Consider the following 12,092-nt stretch of genomic DNA (forward strand, 5'->3'; position numbering starts at 1 on the left):
AAAACTGTGACTCCCTTATTACGACACCTGTATCGTTTCATGTGTGTTGCTCCCATGAAGTGAATTTATACAACTTCCTCATATTGAATAATCCCATTAATAAATCTACCTCAGTCTCCTGACCAGTTTATTCTGGCTGAGCTGGTCATGCCTCTCCAGGCTCTCACACCGTGGCCATGCAAGGCACTTCTCAGCAAGTTGGCATATAATCTCCTGCACTGAAACAATCTGTGCACTACCACGGACAACCCATACATTATTAGGGGGTACAAGCAATAATATCTAAGCTGTAGACCTGAAGAACAGCATAGTACAGAATGACTTTTCACACATGGCACTGAAGATGCCTTTAAGTTTCTGACATAATATAATAATGTGCACATTTTGGAATGCCATTAAGATGGGATGGGAAGCATCAGAGAGAGACTTTTTTTCAATGAAAAGTACAGATTGATCTTTCTATTCTCTAACATCTAATTATACACCCAAGAAATACAAAGGAGAGTCCTTTGGAGATCATGTGTGGATATGCCCTGACCATCTCTTTGCAGGTCACCCTATTCCCTTGTTGCAAATTCCTTCTTGCAACCTCCCTGCAGCTTAAAAGAGCTGGATTTACTCATTGCTCCCTGGGTACTGTCTGTGGTGCTGATCACTGACGTCCTTCTCCTCCTCCTCCTTTCTTGTATCCAGGAGAAAAAAGCTGTTTATCAATTATTGCCTGAACAAGAAGCCATTTGGTACTTTGACGGGCTAGAGTGGGCTTCTTCAACCATGCGCTGTGCATGTTTACTCATTTGGAGGGTGACTGGGTGAAGTGCAAAGAAGGGGGGCCAACGACTGTTATAAGTATCTCTTATTCAAAAGCGGAACCAACTGGCTATGACTTTCCATGCTGGGAGGAAAAGACAGAGTAAATAAAGGGAGAGAGGGACAGATTGGAGGCAGGGTTTAATTATGTATGGATTTTCCTGACCACCAGGCTGTTATTACCACCATTTGGACTGCAATTCATCTGTTGGGCAACCAGAGAATCATATCCAGAGGACCAGCTTGTGATCAAGGGATGAAAACAGTGGTTCAGTTCTTTCAGTCTTAGGACCAAGGCAGCAGGTGGCAGCCAGAAGAAAATTGCCATGAAAGTCACACTGAACGCCGTCTCCCTCTTGGCAGCCTTGGCTGGCGTGGTCAGTTTCAGCTTCCTGCTGGTGGCTATCAGCACTGACTTTTGGTACCTTATTGATGCTTCTAAGCTGCAGAAGCTCCTCAACCGCACAGACAGCCTGAGCTCCCATTCAGGGCTCTGGAGGACGTGCCAAGGTAAGTAACCCCTGGTTTCCTCTTGAGCTTTGCTGGGAAATGGTTAGGCGCACAGGAAAGTGCCTTAGACCGAGTCAGAACATTGGCCCACCTAGAGCTCTGTACTGTTTACACTGACTGGCAGTGGCTCTCCAGGGTTTCAGGCAGGGAGTCTACCTGGAAATGCCAGGGATTAAGCATGGGATGTTCTGCAAAGCAGGTGATCCACTTCTGAGCCATGGCCCACTGACATGTTGGGCTTTTTGGGAAAAGTCTCTTCCTAAAGGGAAATACTCACTTCCTTTAATTGGCTGGCTGGGCAGACCCCATCCCACCAACTGTCTCACAAGGTATCCCACCCCATGGCTGGTGCATGGGCTTATTTTATTTTCCAACCATGCTTTAGTCATATCCTACCTTTCCTCCAAGGAGCTCAAGGTGGTGTATAGATCTCCCCGCTCTGTTTCATCATCACAACACCCCTGTGAAGTAGATTAGGCTAAGTGATAGTGACTGGCCCAAGATCACCCAGTGAGCTGCATGGTTGGGTGGATATTTGAATCCTGGCCTCCCAGGTCCTAGACCAGAACTCAAACCACTTCCCTACCTTGACACTCTTTATAGGTGAAAGGAAAGGAAACAAGCATTGGAGAGACAGGACATTCCCAGAAGGAGTCCTTATTCTAAACCTGCTGGTTGCAGATCACTACATTGGTAAATAAAGGATGAGTGCTGGCAAATTAGTTAGTGATGGTTAGGATTAAGGGGCTAAGCCTCCAGGGTGGAGTTCTGAAAGGCATAAATGCTATCCATGTTGAAATCCATGGATTTGACTGCTGCAGTCAAGCAATTGTTAAAGACCAGTCTCATAGAACTGTCCTGTGCTGGGAGGTTGCGTCAATAGGAAGTGGAGCTGCATGTTCTACTTGGTTTAGCAACCAGATTAATCAACTTGATCCTTCAGGTTGATTAATCAACGGTGGTGAAATGGAAAATTTGTAGTAAGAAATGATCTATTGAATTCTGAATAAATGTTTCATGGTCTTTCCCTTTCTTTTCTTTCTCTTCCAGTTAATAGGACCTGTTTCCATTTGGTAAACCCCTTTAACCCTGACATATCAAATATCACCACATCACACAAGCAACTCTTAAGTAAGTGGCTTAAAAAATGTACCAAAATTCATATTTTAGGATAAAATGTGTTCAGAAATGCATATGTTGATATAAAACAAGTATTTATATACATGTGATATCTGAGTATGTCTTTAAATAAAAAATAGTACCTAAAAAAATCCCAGATTAATGTGGAAATAGGATGAAATAGACATACAAATGTTTTTGTTGTTGTCGGCATCCATCTGTCTCAAGAGACAATGGAGTGCGCCTCTGGGGTGAAGTCAAACTGCTGTGTTAGCAGCACCAAATTGACCTCTGTGGGGCTCAAGCCTGGACAGGTGTACGGAGGTCTTGGGCTGCCCAGATGTTAGGATGCTGTCAGCAGCTCCTGGCTGGTTGCCTAGGAAAGTATAAAGACAAGGGAAAGTATCTTACAGACCTTTTTTATTTCAATCTTTACAGAAAGAGGTTAGAGAACCTAGCCTCTTGGATAATGGCGTTGTCCCAAGTGAATCTCCACCTCCTCATCTCTTCAACTTCCTCATTTGTCATTCTCATCATCTCCTCTACGAGTGCTGCTATGTACCTATGTCTTTGAGTTCTTTGTTCTCCTACTTTTAAGGCTCACCAGGTTTTGGGAGATGGAGGGCCTAGAATGCTTTCTAATGACGAGTCAGCTGGGTGTTGTTCTGGCTCTCCCATGATTTCCCAGCTTTTCTCCTCATCTGCCTCTGAGCTGTGACCTCTCTCAAACCCCTGTTGTCAATATATACTGTCTTCCTCTTCCTCCTCTCTGGAGGGGTCAGCATGGGGAGGTGGTCTCCACCATTCCTCTTCTGCCCAGTCCCTGACACTAGATGACAAGACCTCTTGGCCTCATTGATGTGGTCGAAAGGAAAGCAGAGCAATATGTGTGGTACCAGCTTGGCTGCAGGAGTTGCTGGAAGGAGTTGTACATGGCGCTATCCCAACTGCCTTAGGGACTCCACTCCGGATTAGTGTAGGGTTTATTCCTTAGCCCTTTCTTCTCCCAAAGATATCCCACAAGGCAGCAGAGGTTTAGGATCAGAGTTTTTCTTCTCCTCGATGGGCCACCTTCCCAGAGCTTCCCAGGTTGATAAGCCACATCTGCCCCTCACTTCCCTCTAGTCTACAGCATGTGCAGAAAACACCTTATTGACCGTTGGACCCACAATCGGTCGTGTCCGCTCAATCTACCAGAGCCTGTCTTTGCATGCAAGGAAAGACTCTAGTTTACCCAGGGTTTGAGACCCATTGGCTGCCCTCAGCTGGTTTAGCTGGCCAGTCGAAGGCATTTCATGTGGTGTTACTGCTGTTGCATGCTGACAGCTTCTAGGAGCCACAGGTGAAGACTGAGAGCAAGGTGGTGACCAAAGGTGGACAAACTACCCCAGACGGAGCATGACGTGTCGCCTTCCAGAGGTTCTACCTTTTCCCTAACACCCCATATACCCACTTACGAATGTACACATGCAATATTGACAGACTGGACCCACTCCTTTCCAGTTATGGGGGCTGCCATCCCCCTTACTTGTAATGTCCCTGAATGGTGTTCTCTCTGGGGCATTTGGAGAGGGGAAAAATGGTATGCATTCCCTCCTACCCCAAAATTAAGATTCAAGACAAACAAAAGAAAACACTTCTTCACACAGTGTATCAACTATGTGATTTTCTCCTACAAGATGAGGCAGTGAGGCTTTTTACCAGAGATTAGACAATGTTATGCAGGATATGGCTATCCGTGGCTGCTAGCCATGATGGCTGTGTTCTACCTTCACTTCCAGAGATATTGTGCACCTAAATTCCAGTTTCTGGGAATCACAAGTGGGGAGATTGATGCTGTTTCACTGAGTTCCTGCTTCCCATGGGCATCTGTTTGCCATTGTGAAAACACGATGCTGGACTACAAGAGCCTTTGGCCTAACCTAGCTGCAGAGCTTTTCCTATGCTCTTATGAGCAAAATATTCTACCTAATTTTACCATCCAGGAATGGGGCCACAACATTCAGGGTCTGTTTGGACTCAGGCCTATCTCTAGAACCAAGGAGCAAAAGTCAGCATGCTTACCAGTCAATCAATCAATCAATCAATCAATCAAATCTTTATTATGTTCATAGACTAGTACAAGTAGGGTGGGGGTACAATCATTTATAATCTGTAAAACGTTTTGGAAAGCTAAAAAGTATTAAAACAGAAGATATAGCTAAAGGAATATAAGAATCTAAAAGAAACTAAAAAAAAATCTAAAAGAAGGGTTAGGAGCATTGAATGGACGGGGAAGAGCACAAAAGATTACTATATAAAAGACTATAAATAACATGCTTACCAGAATCAAGGATAAATGTGAAAATGCAAAGGCAAGCAACTGTGAGCTCACCTACCCATTTAGCTGTAGCCAGTCTTTCCGGCTATATATCCATATGGTCATTCTGCTAGCAAGCAAGATGGCTGCCTTGGAGTGGGTCAACCTATCTGCTAGTGGAGAACAATAACCTAAGAGGACTCCTGTTGGATCAAGTCAAGGGCCCACCAAACACTACGCACTAGATAAATCCCCCAAGCAGAATTTGAGTACAACAGTGCTCTCCCTACTTGTGCTCCCCAGAAACTGGCATTGAGAGGCCTACTGCCTCTGACAGAGGAGATAGATAGAACATATCCTTAAAGCCTAGTTGCCAAATTCATCTAACCCTTTTCAAAAGCTGTCCAAGTTGGTGGCCACCTTGACCGTTCGTGGGAGCAAATTCCATAATTTAACTATATAAGAACTAAGTTGCAGCTTATGGTAATTGCTGCAAGCTCTTCCTATAATGATGTGGAAATGAGGTTTGGAAGTCAGCTCCAGGTTCACAGTTCTAATATGCTAGTCAAAAATCTCCTCATGCCTAAGCTGGGCCTGTTGCAATAAGATGAAATGTGTTCCTGAGTAAGCTGCCCACTGCAGTCTCTCTTTCTTGCATCATTTATCCATTGTTATGAAAAGCCACATTTTTCATCATCCCTTGTAGAAGAGCTGGAATCAGTGATAGGTGGGAGGAAATCACAGCAGAACCTCTTGTTTTGGCCAGTTGCACCAATGTACTAAGGCAAGCACCTCTAACAGTTCTGTGAATTAGTATAATAGCATTCATTACCAACTCTTGAGTTTTTGTTATTTATTGGTTTCCATAGTAGCTATAAAAGACCAAGAGGGAAGCCAGGTTTTCAGTGCATGGGCAATTAGTACTGAAGAGAAACAAAGTGGAACTCAGAATCCAGCCACTCACTTACAAGGATGAAAATCTACTCTTCTACTCTTCTTTTTTTTCAAACAGCAAGGCAGACTCTAGTCTTCTTAATTCAAACCCAGCATGTTCATTGACAACATTTTAGGGTGATAACCATAGTCTCCAGTTGCGACGAAAATGCCTGGGACCTTCACAAAAACCCTTAAGCCCCCACAGCTTCTCACTTTACCATGCAGAGTCCTGAATTCCCAGCTGCAAGCCTTTCCTCCCTCTCCCCTCAAAATACCTCAAATCTTTCTCCACCTTTTCATTCATTGCTCCTTCCATCTCCTGGCCAGGGAAATGGAGAAGCTTTAGATGTACTGCTGCAGGTGGGGTCTGAGTTGGCTACAACCCAACGTAGACTCACCTTTAAACACAAACTGATTTGATTGTCTCTCCCAGGCTTACTTGAGGCCCAGGACGCCCAGGGCAGAAGACAAAAGAGGGAATTAGAAAGGCCTAGGAAAGTATTCTACACCTCTCTGTTTATTCAGCTGGTGGCAAGATAGCTGGCAGGAAAGGTCATCAGAGAAGCACAGAAAGCTGATTGAACAGGAAGAAAGCAAACAACCGAGCAGTAGCTCCTAGGAGGCACCAGAGGCCTCTGAGGAATTTCCAGTTATCCATTAGCCCATTGCACATGAAAAAAGACAAAAAAGACAGGAAAAGAGAAAACAGGCAAGAGCAGGAAGGGTCACTTACAGCAAAGAACAAATCACAAACAAGCACAGCTGGGAGACAAGGTACCCATTCTCTCATCCAAAACATGTTTATTCAGAAGGAAGCACAGCTCAGTGGGACTTCAGATTGCAGCCACCATGATACTTATGAAAACCAGGCATCTTATGACACCTCTAAAGATGGACAGATGGATTGTGGCCTGGCGTCTGTGTGGATAGGGGAGCTCCAGCCCAGATGGATTTTGTCTTTTCTTTACAAATTGTTCTCTTACCACCAGGGATTGACAAATATGTCAGTTTCAGTTTCTCATTTCCCCCCACCTTAAATTCATTTCTCCATATTTCCACGGCAACTTGCTAAGGGGGGAAATTCATGAAAATTCTTTATCATTTCACTTCAAATTTCTCCTAATAAATGTGGTTTTTGGACCGACTAATACATTTTTTTGTATTGCAAAATTGGAGAAGCATGAATTTGGAAGGAGAGCTGCCCTTTGGTTCACATATAGGCTCTCGAACTGCAAATTAGGTGGTTTCTTGTTGAAATGAGAACAATGGAGAAAAGGGCATTACAAAATCTAGACTGTAACCAAGTGAACAAAGTCAGAAAAGAAAATGCCAAGAAGCTTCTAAGTGGAGATTCCTCAGATTTAAAAAAATAAATAAATGCAGAGATACAGTATTTAAAGTAAGAAAAAGAGAAAACAATTAAGAAATCCTTATGTTGGAGTACAACAAAGGGACTTTCATTTTGTTGTCTGAAACATTTGTATAAGCAATCAGGATTACTGTCTCCAACAAATGTGTCTCTGCAACTAGCTGTTCTTAGTTTACATGTAAGTTTCTCTTCAAGGGCTACGTGACAAAAACTTTCATACCACGCTGTTAAATTAGGTCCTTTGAGATCCTTGCAAAAAGTGGCAATAGCCATATGTGTAAGGACAGTACTTGGCAAGTGTGATTGATGGATTTTGTTTCCCTCCAGATATGCATGGGGCAGTTGTGATCCTGCTACCTCTTAGCCTCATCTTGTTGATCTTTGGAGCAATGACGGGCTTCATCAGTATCCTTGCACAGGCTTACTTCCTCCTTATGTTCACTGGCCTCCTCTTTCTCCTTGGAGGTAAGCCATGGAGCTGCTATGGATTTGGGAGTGGGGTGGGAAACAATTCCTTGCATTTTAGACTATCCTTAATTCCACAGAAGCTGAAGGCAAGGTAACCTTCCCCATGCACCATGGCCTGCAGACTGAATATGGCCTGACAGGTCCCAGACTTGCCAGCCCCCAGATTTTATCTCTTGATCTGATCAGGAGATAAAGCTCTCGATCTGCTCTTTAGAGGGCAATATCTAAAGAGCAGGCAGAATGATTTATCTCCCTGATTGGCACATAAAATATCCCTCTGGCTGCTCTCTAGATAGAATCGCTGAAGGACAGTTGGGTGGATCTTTTATCTCCAATCTCAGCACCAAGCACTGCAGCACTGAGATCAGAGATAAATCTTCTTCTTGCTCTTTATGAATAAAAGGTAGTGTCTACCCTCACTCTAGTACTGCCCTTTACTCTTAAATAGCAGGCAGAGACCATATAACACCAGTCCTGAAATACCTACGTTGGCTCCCAGTACGTTTCTGAGCACAATTCAAAGTGTTGGTGCTGACCTTTAAAGCCCTAAACGGCCTCGGCCTGGTATACCTGAAGGAGCGTCTCCACCTCCATCGTTTAGCCTGGACACTGAGATCCAGTGCCGAGGGCCTTCTGGGGGTTCCCTCCCTGCGAGAAGTGAGGTTGCAGGGAACCAGGCAGAGGGCCTTCTCGGTAGTGGCGCCTGCCCATGGAAGCCCTCCCATCAGATGTCAAGCAAATAAACAACTATCTGACTTTTAGAAGACATCTCAAGGCAACCCTGTTTAGGGAAGTTTTTAATATTTGATGTTTTATTGTGTTTTTAATATTCTGTTGGGAGTCGCCCAGCCAGATGGATGGGGTATAAATAAATTATTATTATTATTATTATTATTGTTGTTGTTGTTGTTGTTGTTATTAACTTTATAAAGGTAAAAGCAGCTTTCATTGCCCCACCCACTTTTGCCTCTAGCTCCACCCACCCTAGAAAGTTGCCCTGAATGGAATATGGTCCCCAGACTGGAAAAGGTTCCCCTCTTCAGACTCCTTCACAGCTCGTCTCTCTTTCAGCTCTCATCACACTGGCCGGGCTCAGCATCTACATCACCTACTTTGCTGCAGGCTTCAGGGAAGCCATTCTCCTCCTGGGAAAGAAGAACCTTCTGGACATTATCAACATCCGGTTTGGCTGGTCTCTGGCCTTTGCCTGGCTTTCCTTGGCTACTGAGGTCCTCACTGGGCTAGCTTTCCTCCTGATGGCCAGGATGGTGGATATGAAGCAAAGGCAGGATTGCACCATATGAGGTTATCAAACACCACAGCCCATCCGGGTCAGTTGGTTTTGACACCACCAGGTTTCCATCTCTCCCTACTTTCTCTTTCTTATTTTGAGCCACCTGCTGGCACTTAAAAGTGAGTGACTTTTAAGTCAAAGGATGGCTTGTCTTGCTCTCCCCTGGGCCTTTTTTCTTCCATGCGCTTATAATTTTGGTTAGCAGATGAGTGGCCTTCTGGAAAGAGGGTCTTGTGCAGATCTAGGCTCCTTTTGTCAGTGGCGAGGAAATAAAATATGATGTATGAAAAGGAAAATTCCTGGATGCCAAGATCCAGGTTTGGTGAGAGAATCCCTGCAGAGATTTAAAACCACAAAACATGCAGCAAAATGAAGAGTGGAAATATAGGTTGTTAGACCTTTAAAACATGCCCTTTTAAGTTCCAAAATAGTCCCCTCTTCCGCCAGCACAAAAAGGCTTGTAAGAGCCATGCGGTCTGAGCTTGGATCAACCAGCTCAGACATCTTCACATGCTGAGCTTCTCTGGTAGACTGAAGATGAACAAAGGCCTTGATCACCTTCCTCCCAAGGTGAGGGGGAATAACCTAGTTTGGGTTTGAGATAATCAGAAATCTGTACTCCTACAGAACAGGTGCCTACCCACCACTAGGTTATATATCTGTGTATTAAATGTCTCTAAATTCTGCAAGCAGAAGCAATTCCTGCGGGCAGAATGGTTTCCACGAATAGATCAGATGTAGATAAAAACACAGTTATAGAAAATTGCTTCTAACAGCAAAGTCAGATGGTGAGCACTGGCAGAAACGTAGCAAAAATGGGACCACAAGGGAACAAGCAGAAATGACCCACATGTTTGATGGAACTTTGAGAGTTGCAGAAATACATTTTTTTTTAAGCCCCCAAAGCTTTTGGGGGAAACCCACTGGAAAACAACAACAATGCAGCGAGAGTAGAACATGTTGAATGGCCACAGAATTTAGAGTGACAGTTTGAAAAGAAAAGAAGAAAATAGAATGGGAGGCCAAGGTGGGATGGTTGGTTTATTGGAACACTGAATGTAAGCTCTCCTTTGTGAAAGGAGATGAACTGCAACATTTACTTGCAAGCCCCCCTTTGTACATCTGTACTGCCCAACATCTGCAGGTGCCTCCCAAGTCCTTGTGACATCAAAGAATGCTCACAAACATTCTACCTTCAAAGGGCAAAGGTCTGTATATTCTTGATGAACTGAGCACTGGTTATATCCTACAAAGAAATACTGCTGCGTGCAAGACATCTGCTTTGGCAGAGGTGCTGCTTCTCTTCAAAGAGAGGTGTATGTGTGAGTTTGTGTGTAGCTGCCTGTGCCAGCCCTGGTGTATCCTGCAAAGAAATCCTGCTGCACACAGGACACCTGCCAATACTATAGAGAAGGGGTGGCAACATGCTTTCAAGTTGGTTTCCACACCAGAAATAGCTCTGAAAGAAGAACTGTGGTCTTTGCTGACATCTCGTGGCAGGAGTGAGAAACTGAATAGCTGAGAAGGAAAAAGAGAGGGTGCCATATTTATCAGCTTCAGTTGGCAAGACAGCTAAGGCCATTCCTGGACCGAGGTAGCGTAGTCACTGTGGTCCTGGCATCCACAACCTCAAGACTAGATTACTGCAATGCAGTAATGTGAGGCTTCCCTTGGGCTTAGTCCGGAAGCTGCAGAATACAGCAGCTAGGTAGTTGCCTAGGACATCCCATTGACGCTGTGTAACACCTCTGCTGAGTTTGTTGCACACTGCCTGCCAATATCCTACTGGGCGTGATTCAAGGTTTTCTTTTTGCATTTAAAACAACTTGGGACCCAGTCATCTAGAGGCCTGCCTTCTTCAGAAAAGACATTGTCCCAGAGGTGTGTTTAGTATGCACAAGGGAGCAGGCTTTTTTGTTTGTTTAAGAAAGCTTTACCGTAATGTGACCCAGTCATTTTACGGGAAATTACTTGTACAACTATAGCAATGGCCTTAATTTCTTTTAGTTCACCGAGTCTGCAGTCTTTTGTGTTTTATCTTGTACTACCCCACTTTGGTGGCTTTTGGCTTGTGACGTGGTTTCTAAATCTACAAATAAATAAAACATGATGTAAGAAATCTGGCTAGATTCTCCAAAGTATGTTGGGCCAACTCTATATTCAATTAGGCCTGGAATATCACTGGTCTGTGAATGTCTCTTTGTTCTGATGCATGTGTGTGTTCATCTTTGTCGAATCACAGAATTGTAGAGTTGGAGGGATCCCCAAGCCTCATCTAGTGCAACCCCCTGCAATGTAGGAACCACAGCGAAAGAATCCTTGATAGGTAGCCAACAGCCTCTGTTTAAAAACCTCCAATGAAGGAGAGCCCATCACCTTCCAATGTAGCCTGTTCTGCTGTCAAACAGCTCCTACTGTAAATCAAAGTCTGTCACAAGTAGCAGACTCCAGACTAGATTGTCTATGTGACTGGCCACTGTGAGAACATGACTCTGGACTAGATGGGCCATTAACCAGGTTCATCTTAAGTTCTTAGGCCTTAAGACTCAGACACCCAAGGGCTCAGATTCCCAGGTGAAGCAGAAAGGTGAGAGGCAGGAAGGCAGATGCAGGAACCCTTATATTTGCATGCTCTCCTATGATTGGTGGCTTTTTCAACCCCCTGTGCCATTGATTGGAGGCATTCTCAAACCCCAGGAAGATGCGGATTGCGTCCCTTTTGTCTCTGGAACCCAGTTGCTCCAGTGCAGGGATGGGGAACCTCTGGCCCTCGAGAACCACAGGTTCTAGATTCTGCAGTCAAGTGCATTTCAGCTGTCTTATTCAGTCTAAGACCTCCACAGATAGTGAAGGAAATTTGTGGTTTCCATTTCCATGCTTTCCTCCACCCATGTGTGTGTGCTTTTTGGTTTTTTTAAAAAAGTGTAAACTCTAGGGTAAAGGGGACCCCTGACCATTAGGTCCAGTCATGACCGACTCTGGGGTTTGGCTCCCATCTCGCTTTACTGGCCGAGGGAGCCGGCATACAGCTTCCGGGTCATGTGACCAGCATGACTAAGCCGCTTCTGGCGAACCAGAGCAGCGCAGCAAACGCCGTTTACCTTCCTGCCAGAACGATACCTATTTATCTACTTGCACTTTGACGTGCTTTCGAACTGCTAGGTTGGCAGGAGCAGGGGCCAAGCAATGGGAGCTCACCCCGTCGCGGGGATTTGAACCGCCGACCTTCTGATCAGCAAGTCCTAGGCTCTGTGGAGTTAACCCACAGCGCCACCCACTAATTTCTT

The 12,092-nt window shown here is 44.7% G+C and overlaps 1 protein-coding gene across 1 annotated transcript; it reads left to right on the top strand.

Annotated features, from left to right (window-relative positions):
- Positions 1-654: 654 nt before the first annotated feature.
- On the top strand, positions 655-10,924 carry TMEM114 (transmembrane protein 114). Its single transcript, XM_028706851.2, has 4 exons — positions 655-1,320; positions 2,371-2,451; positions 7,371-7,508; positions 8,583-10,924. The coding sequence occupies exons 1-4, from the start codon at positions 1,137-1,139 to the stop codon at positions 8,813-8,815; spliced, it is 636 nt and encodes a 211-aa protein (XP_028562684.1). The 5' UTR covers positions 655-1,136; the 3' UTR covers positions 8,816-10,924.
- The last annotated feature ends 1,168 nt before the right edge of the window (positions 10,925-12,092 follow it).

The sequence above is a fragment of the Podarcis muralis genome, chromosome 14, assembly GCF_964188315.1.
Source record: "Podarcis muralis chromosome 14, rPodMur119.hap1.1, whole genome shotgun sequence".
Classification (NCBI taxonomy): Eukaryota; Metazoa; Chordata; class Lepidosauria; order Squamata; family Lacertidae; genus Podarcis; species Podarcis muralis.

What these genes read in the sequence shown, in the direction of transcription:
- TMEM114 (XM_028706851.2), top strand. Translation starts at nt 1,137, where the DNA reads ATGAAAGTCACACTGAACGCCGTCTCCCTCTTGGCAGCCTTGGCTGGC. An exon ending in GCTCTGGAGGACGTGCCAAG is followed by an intron (nt 1,321 to 2,370) that starts GTAAGTAACCCC and finishes TTTCTCTTCCAG; the next exon opens with TTAATAGGACCTGTTTCCAT. An exon ending in CCTCCTCTTTCTCCTTGGAG is followed by an intron (nt 7,509 to 8,582) that starts GTAAGCCATGGA and finishes TCTCTCTTTCAG; the next exon opens with CTCTCATCACACTGGCCGGG.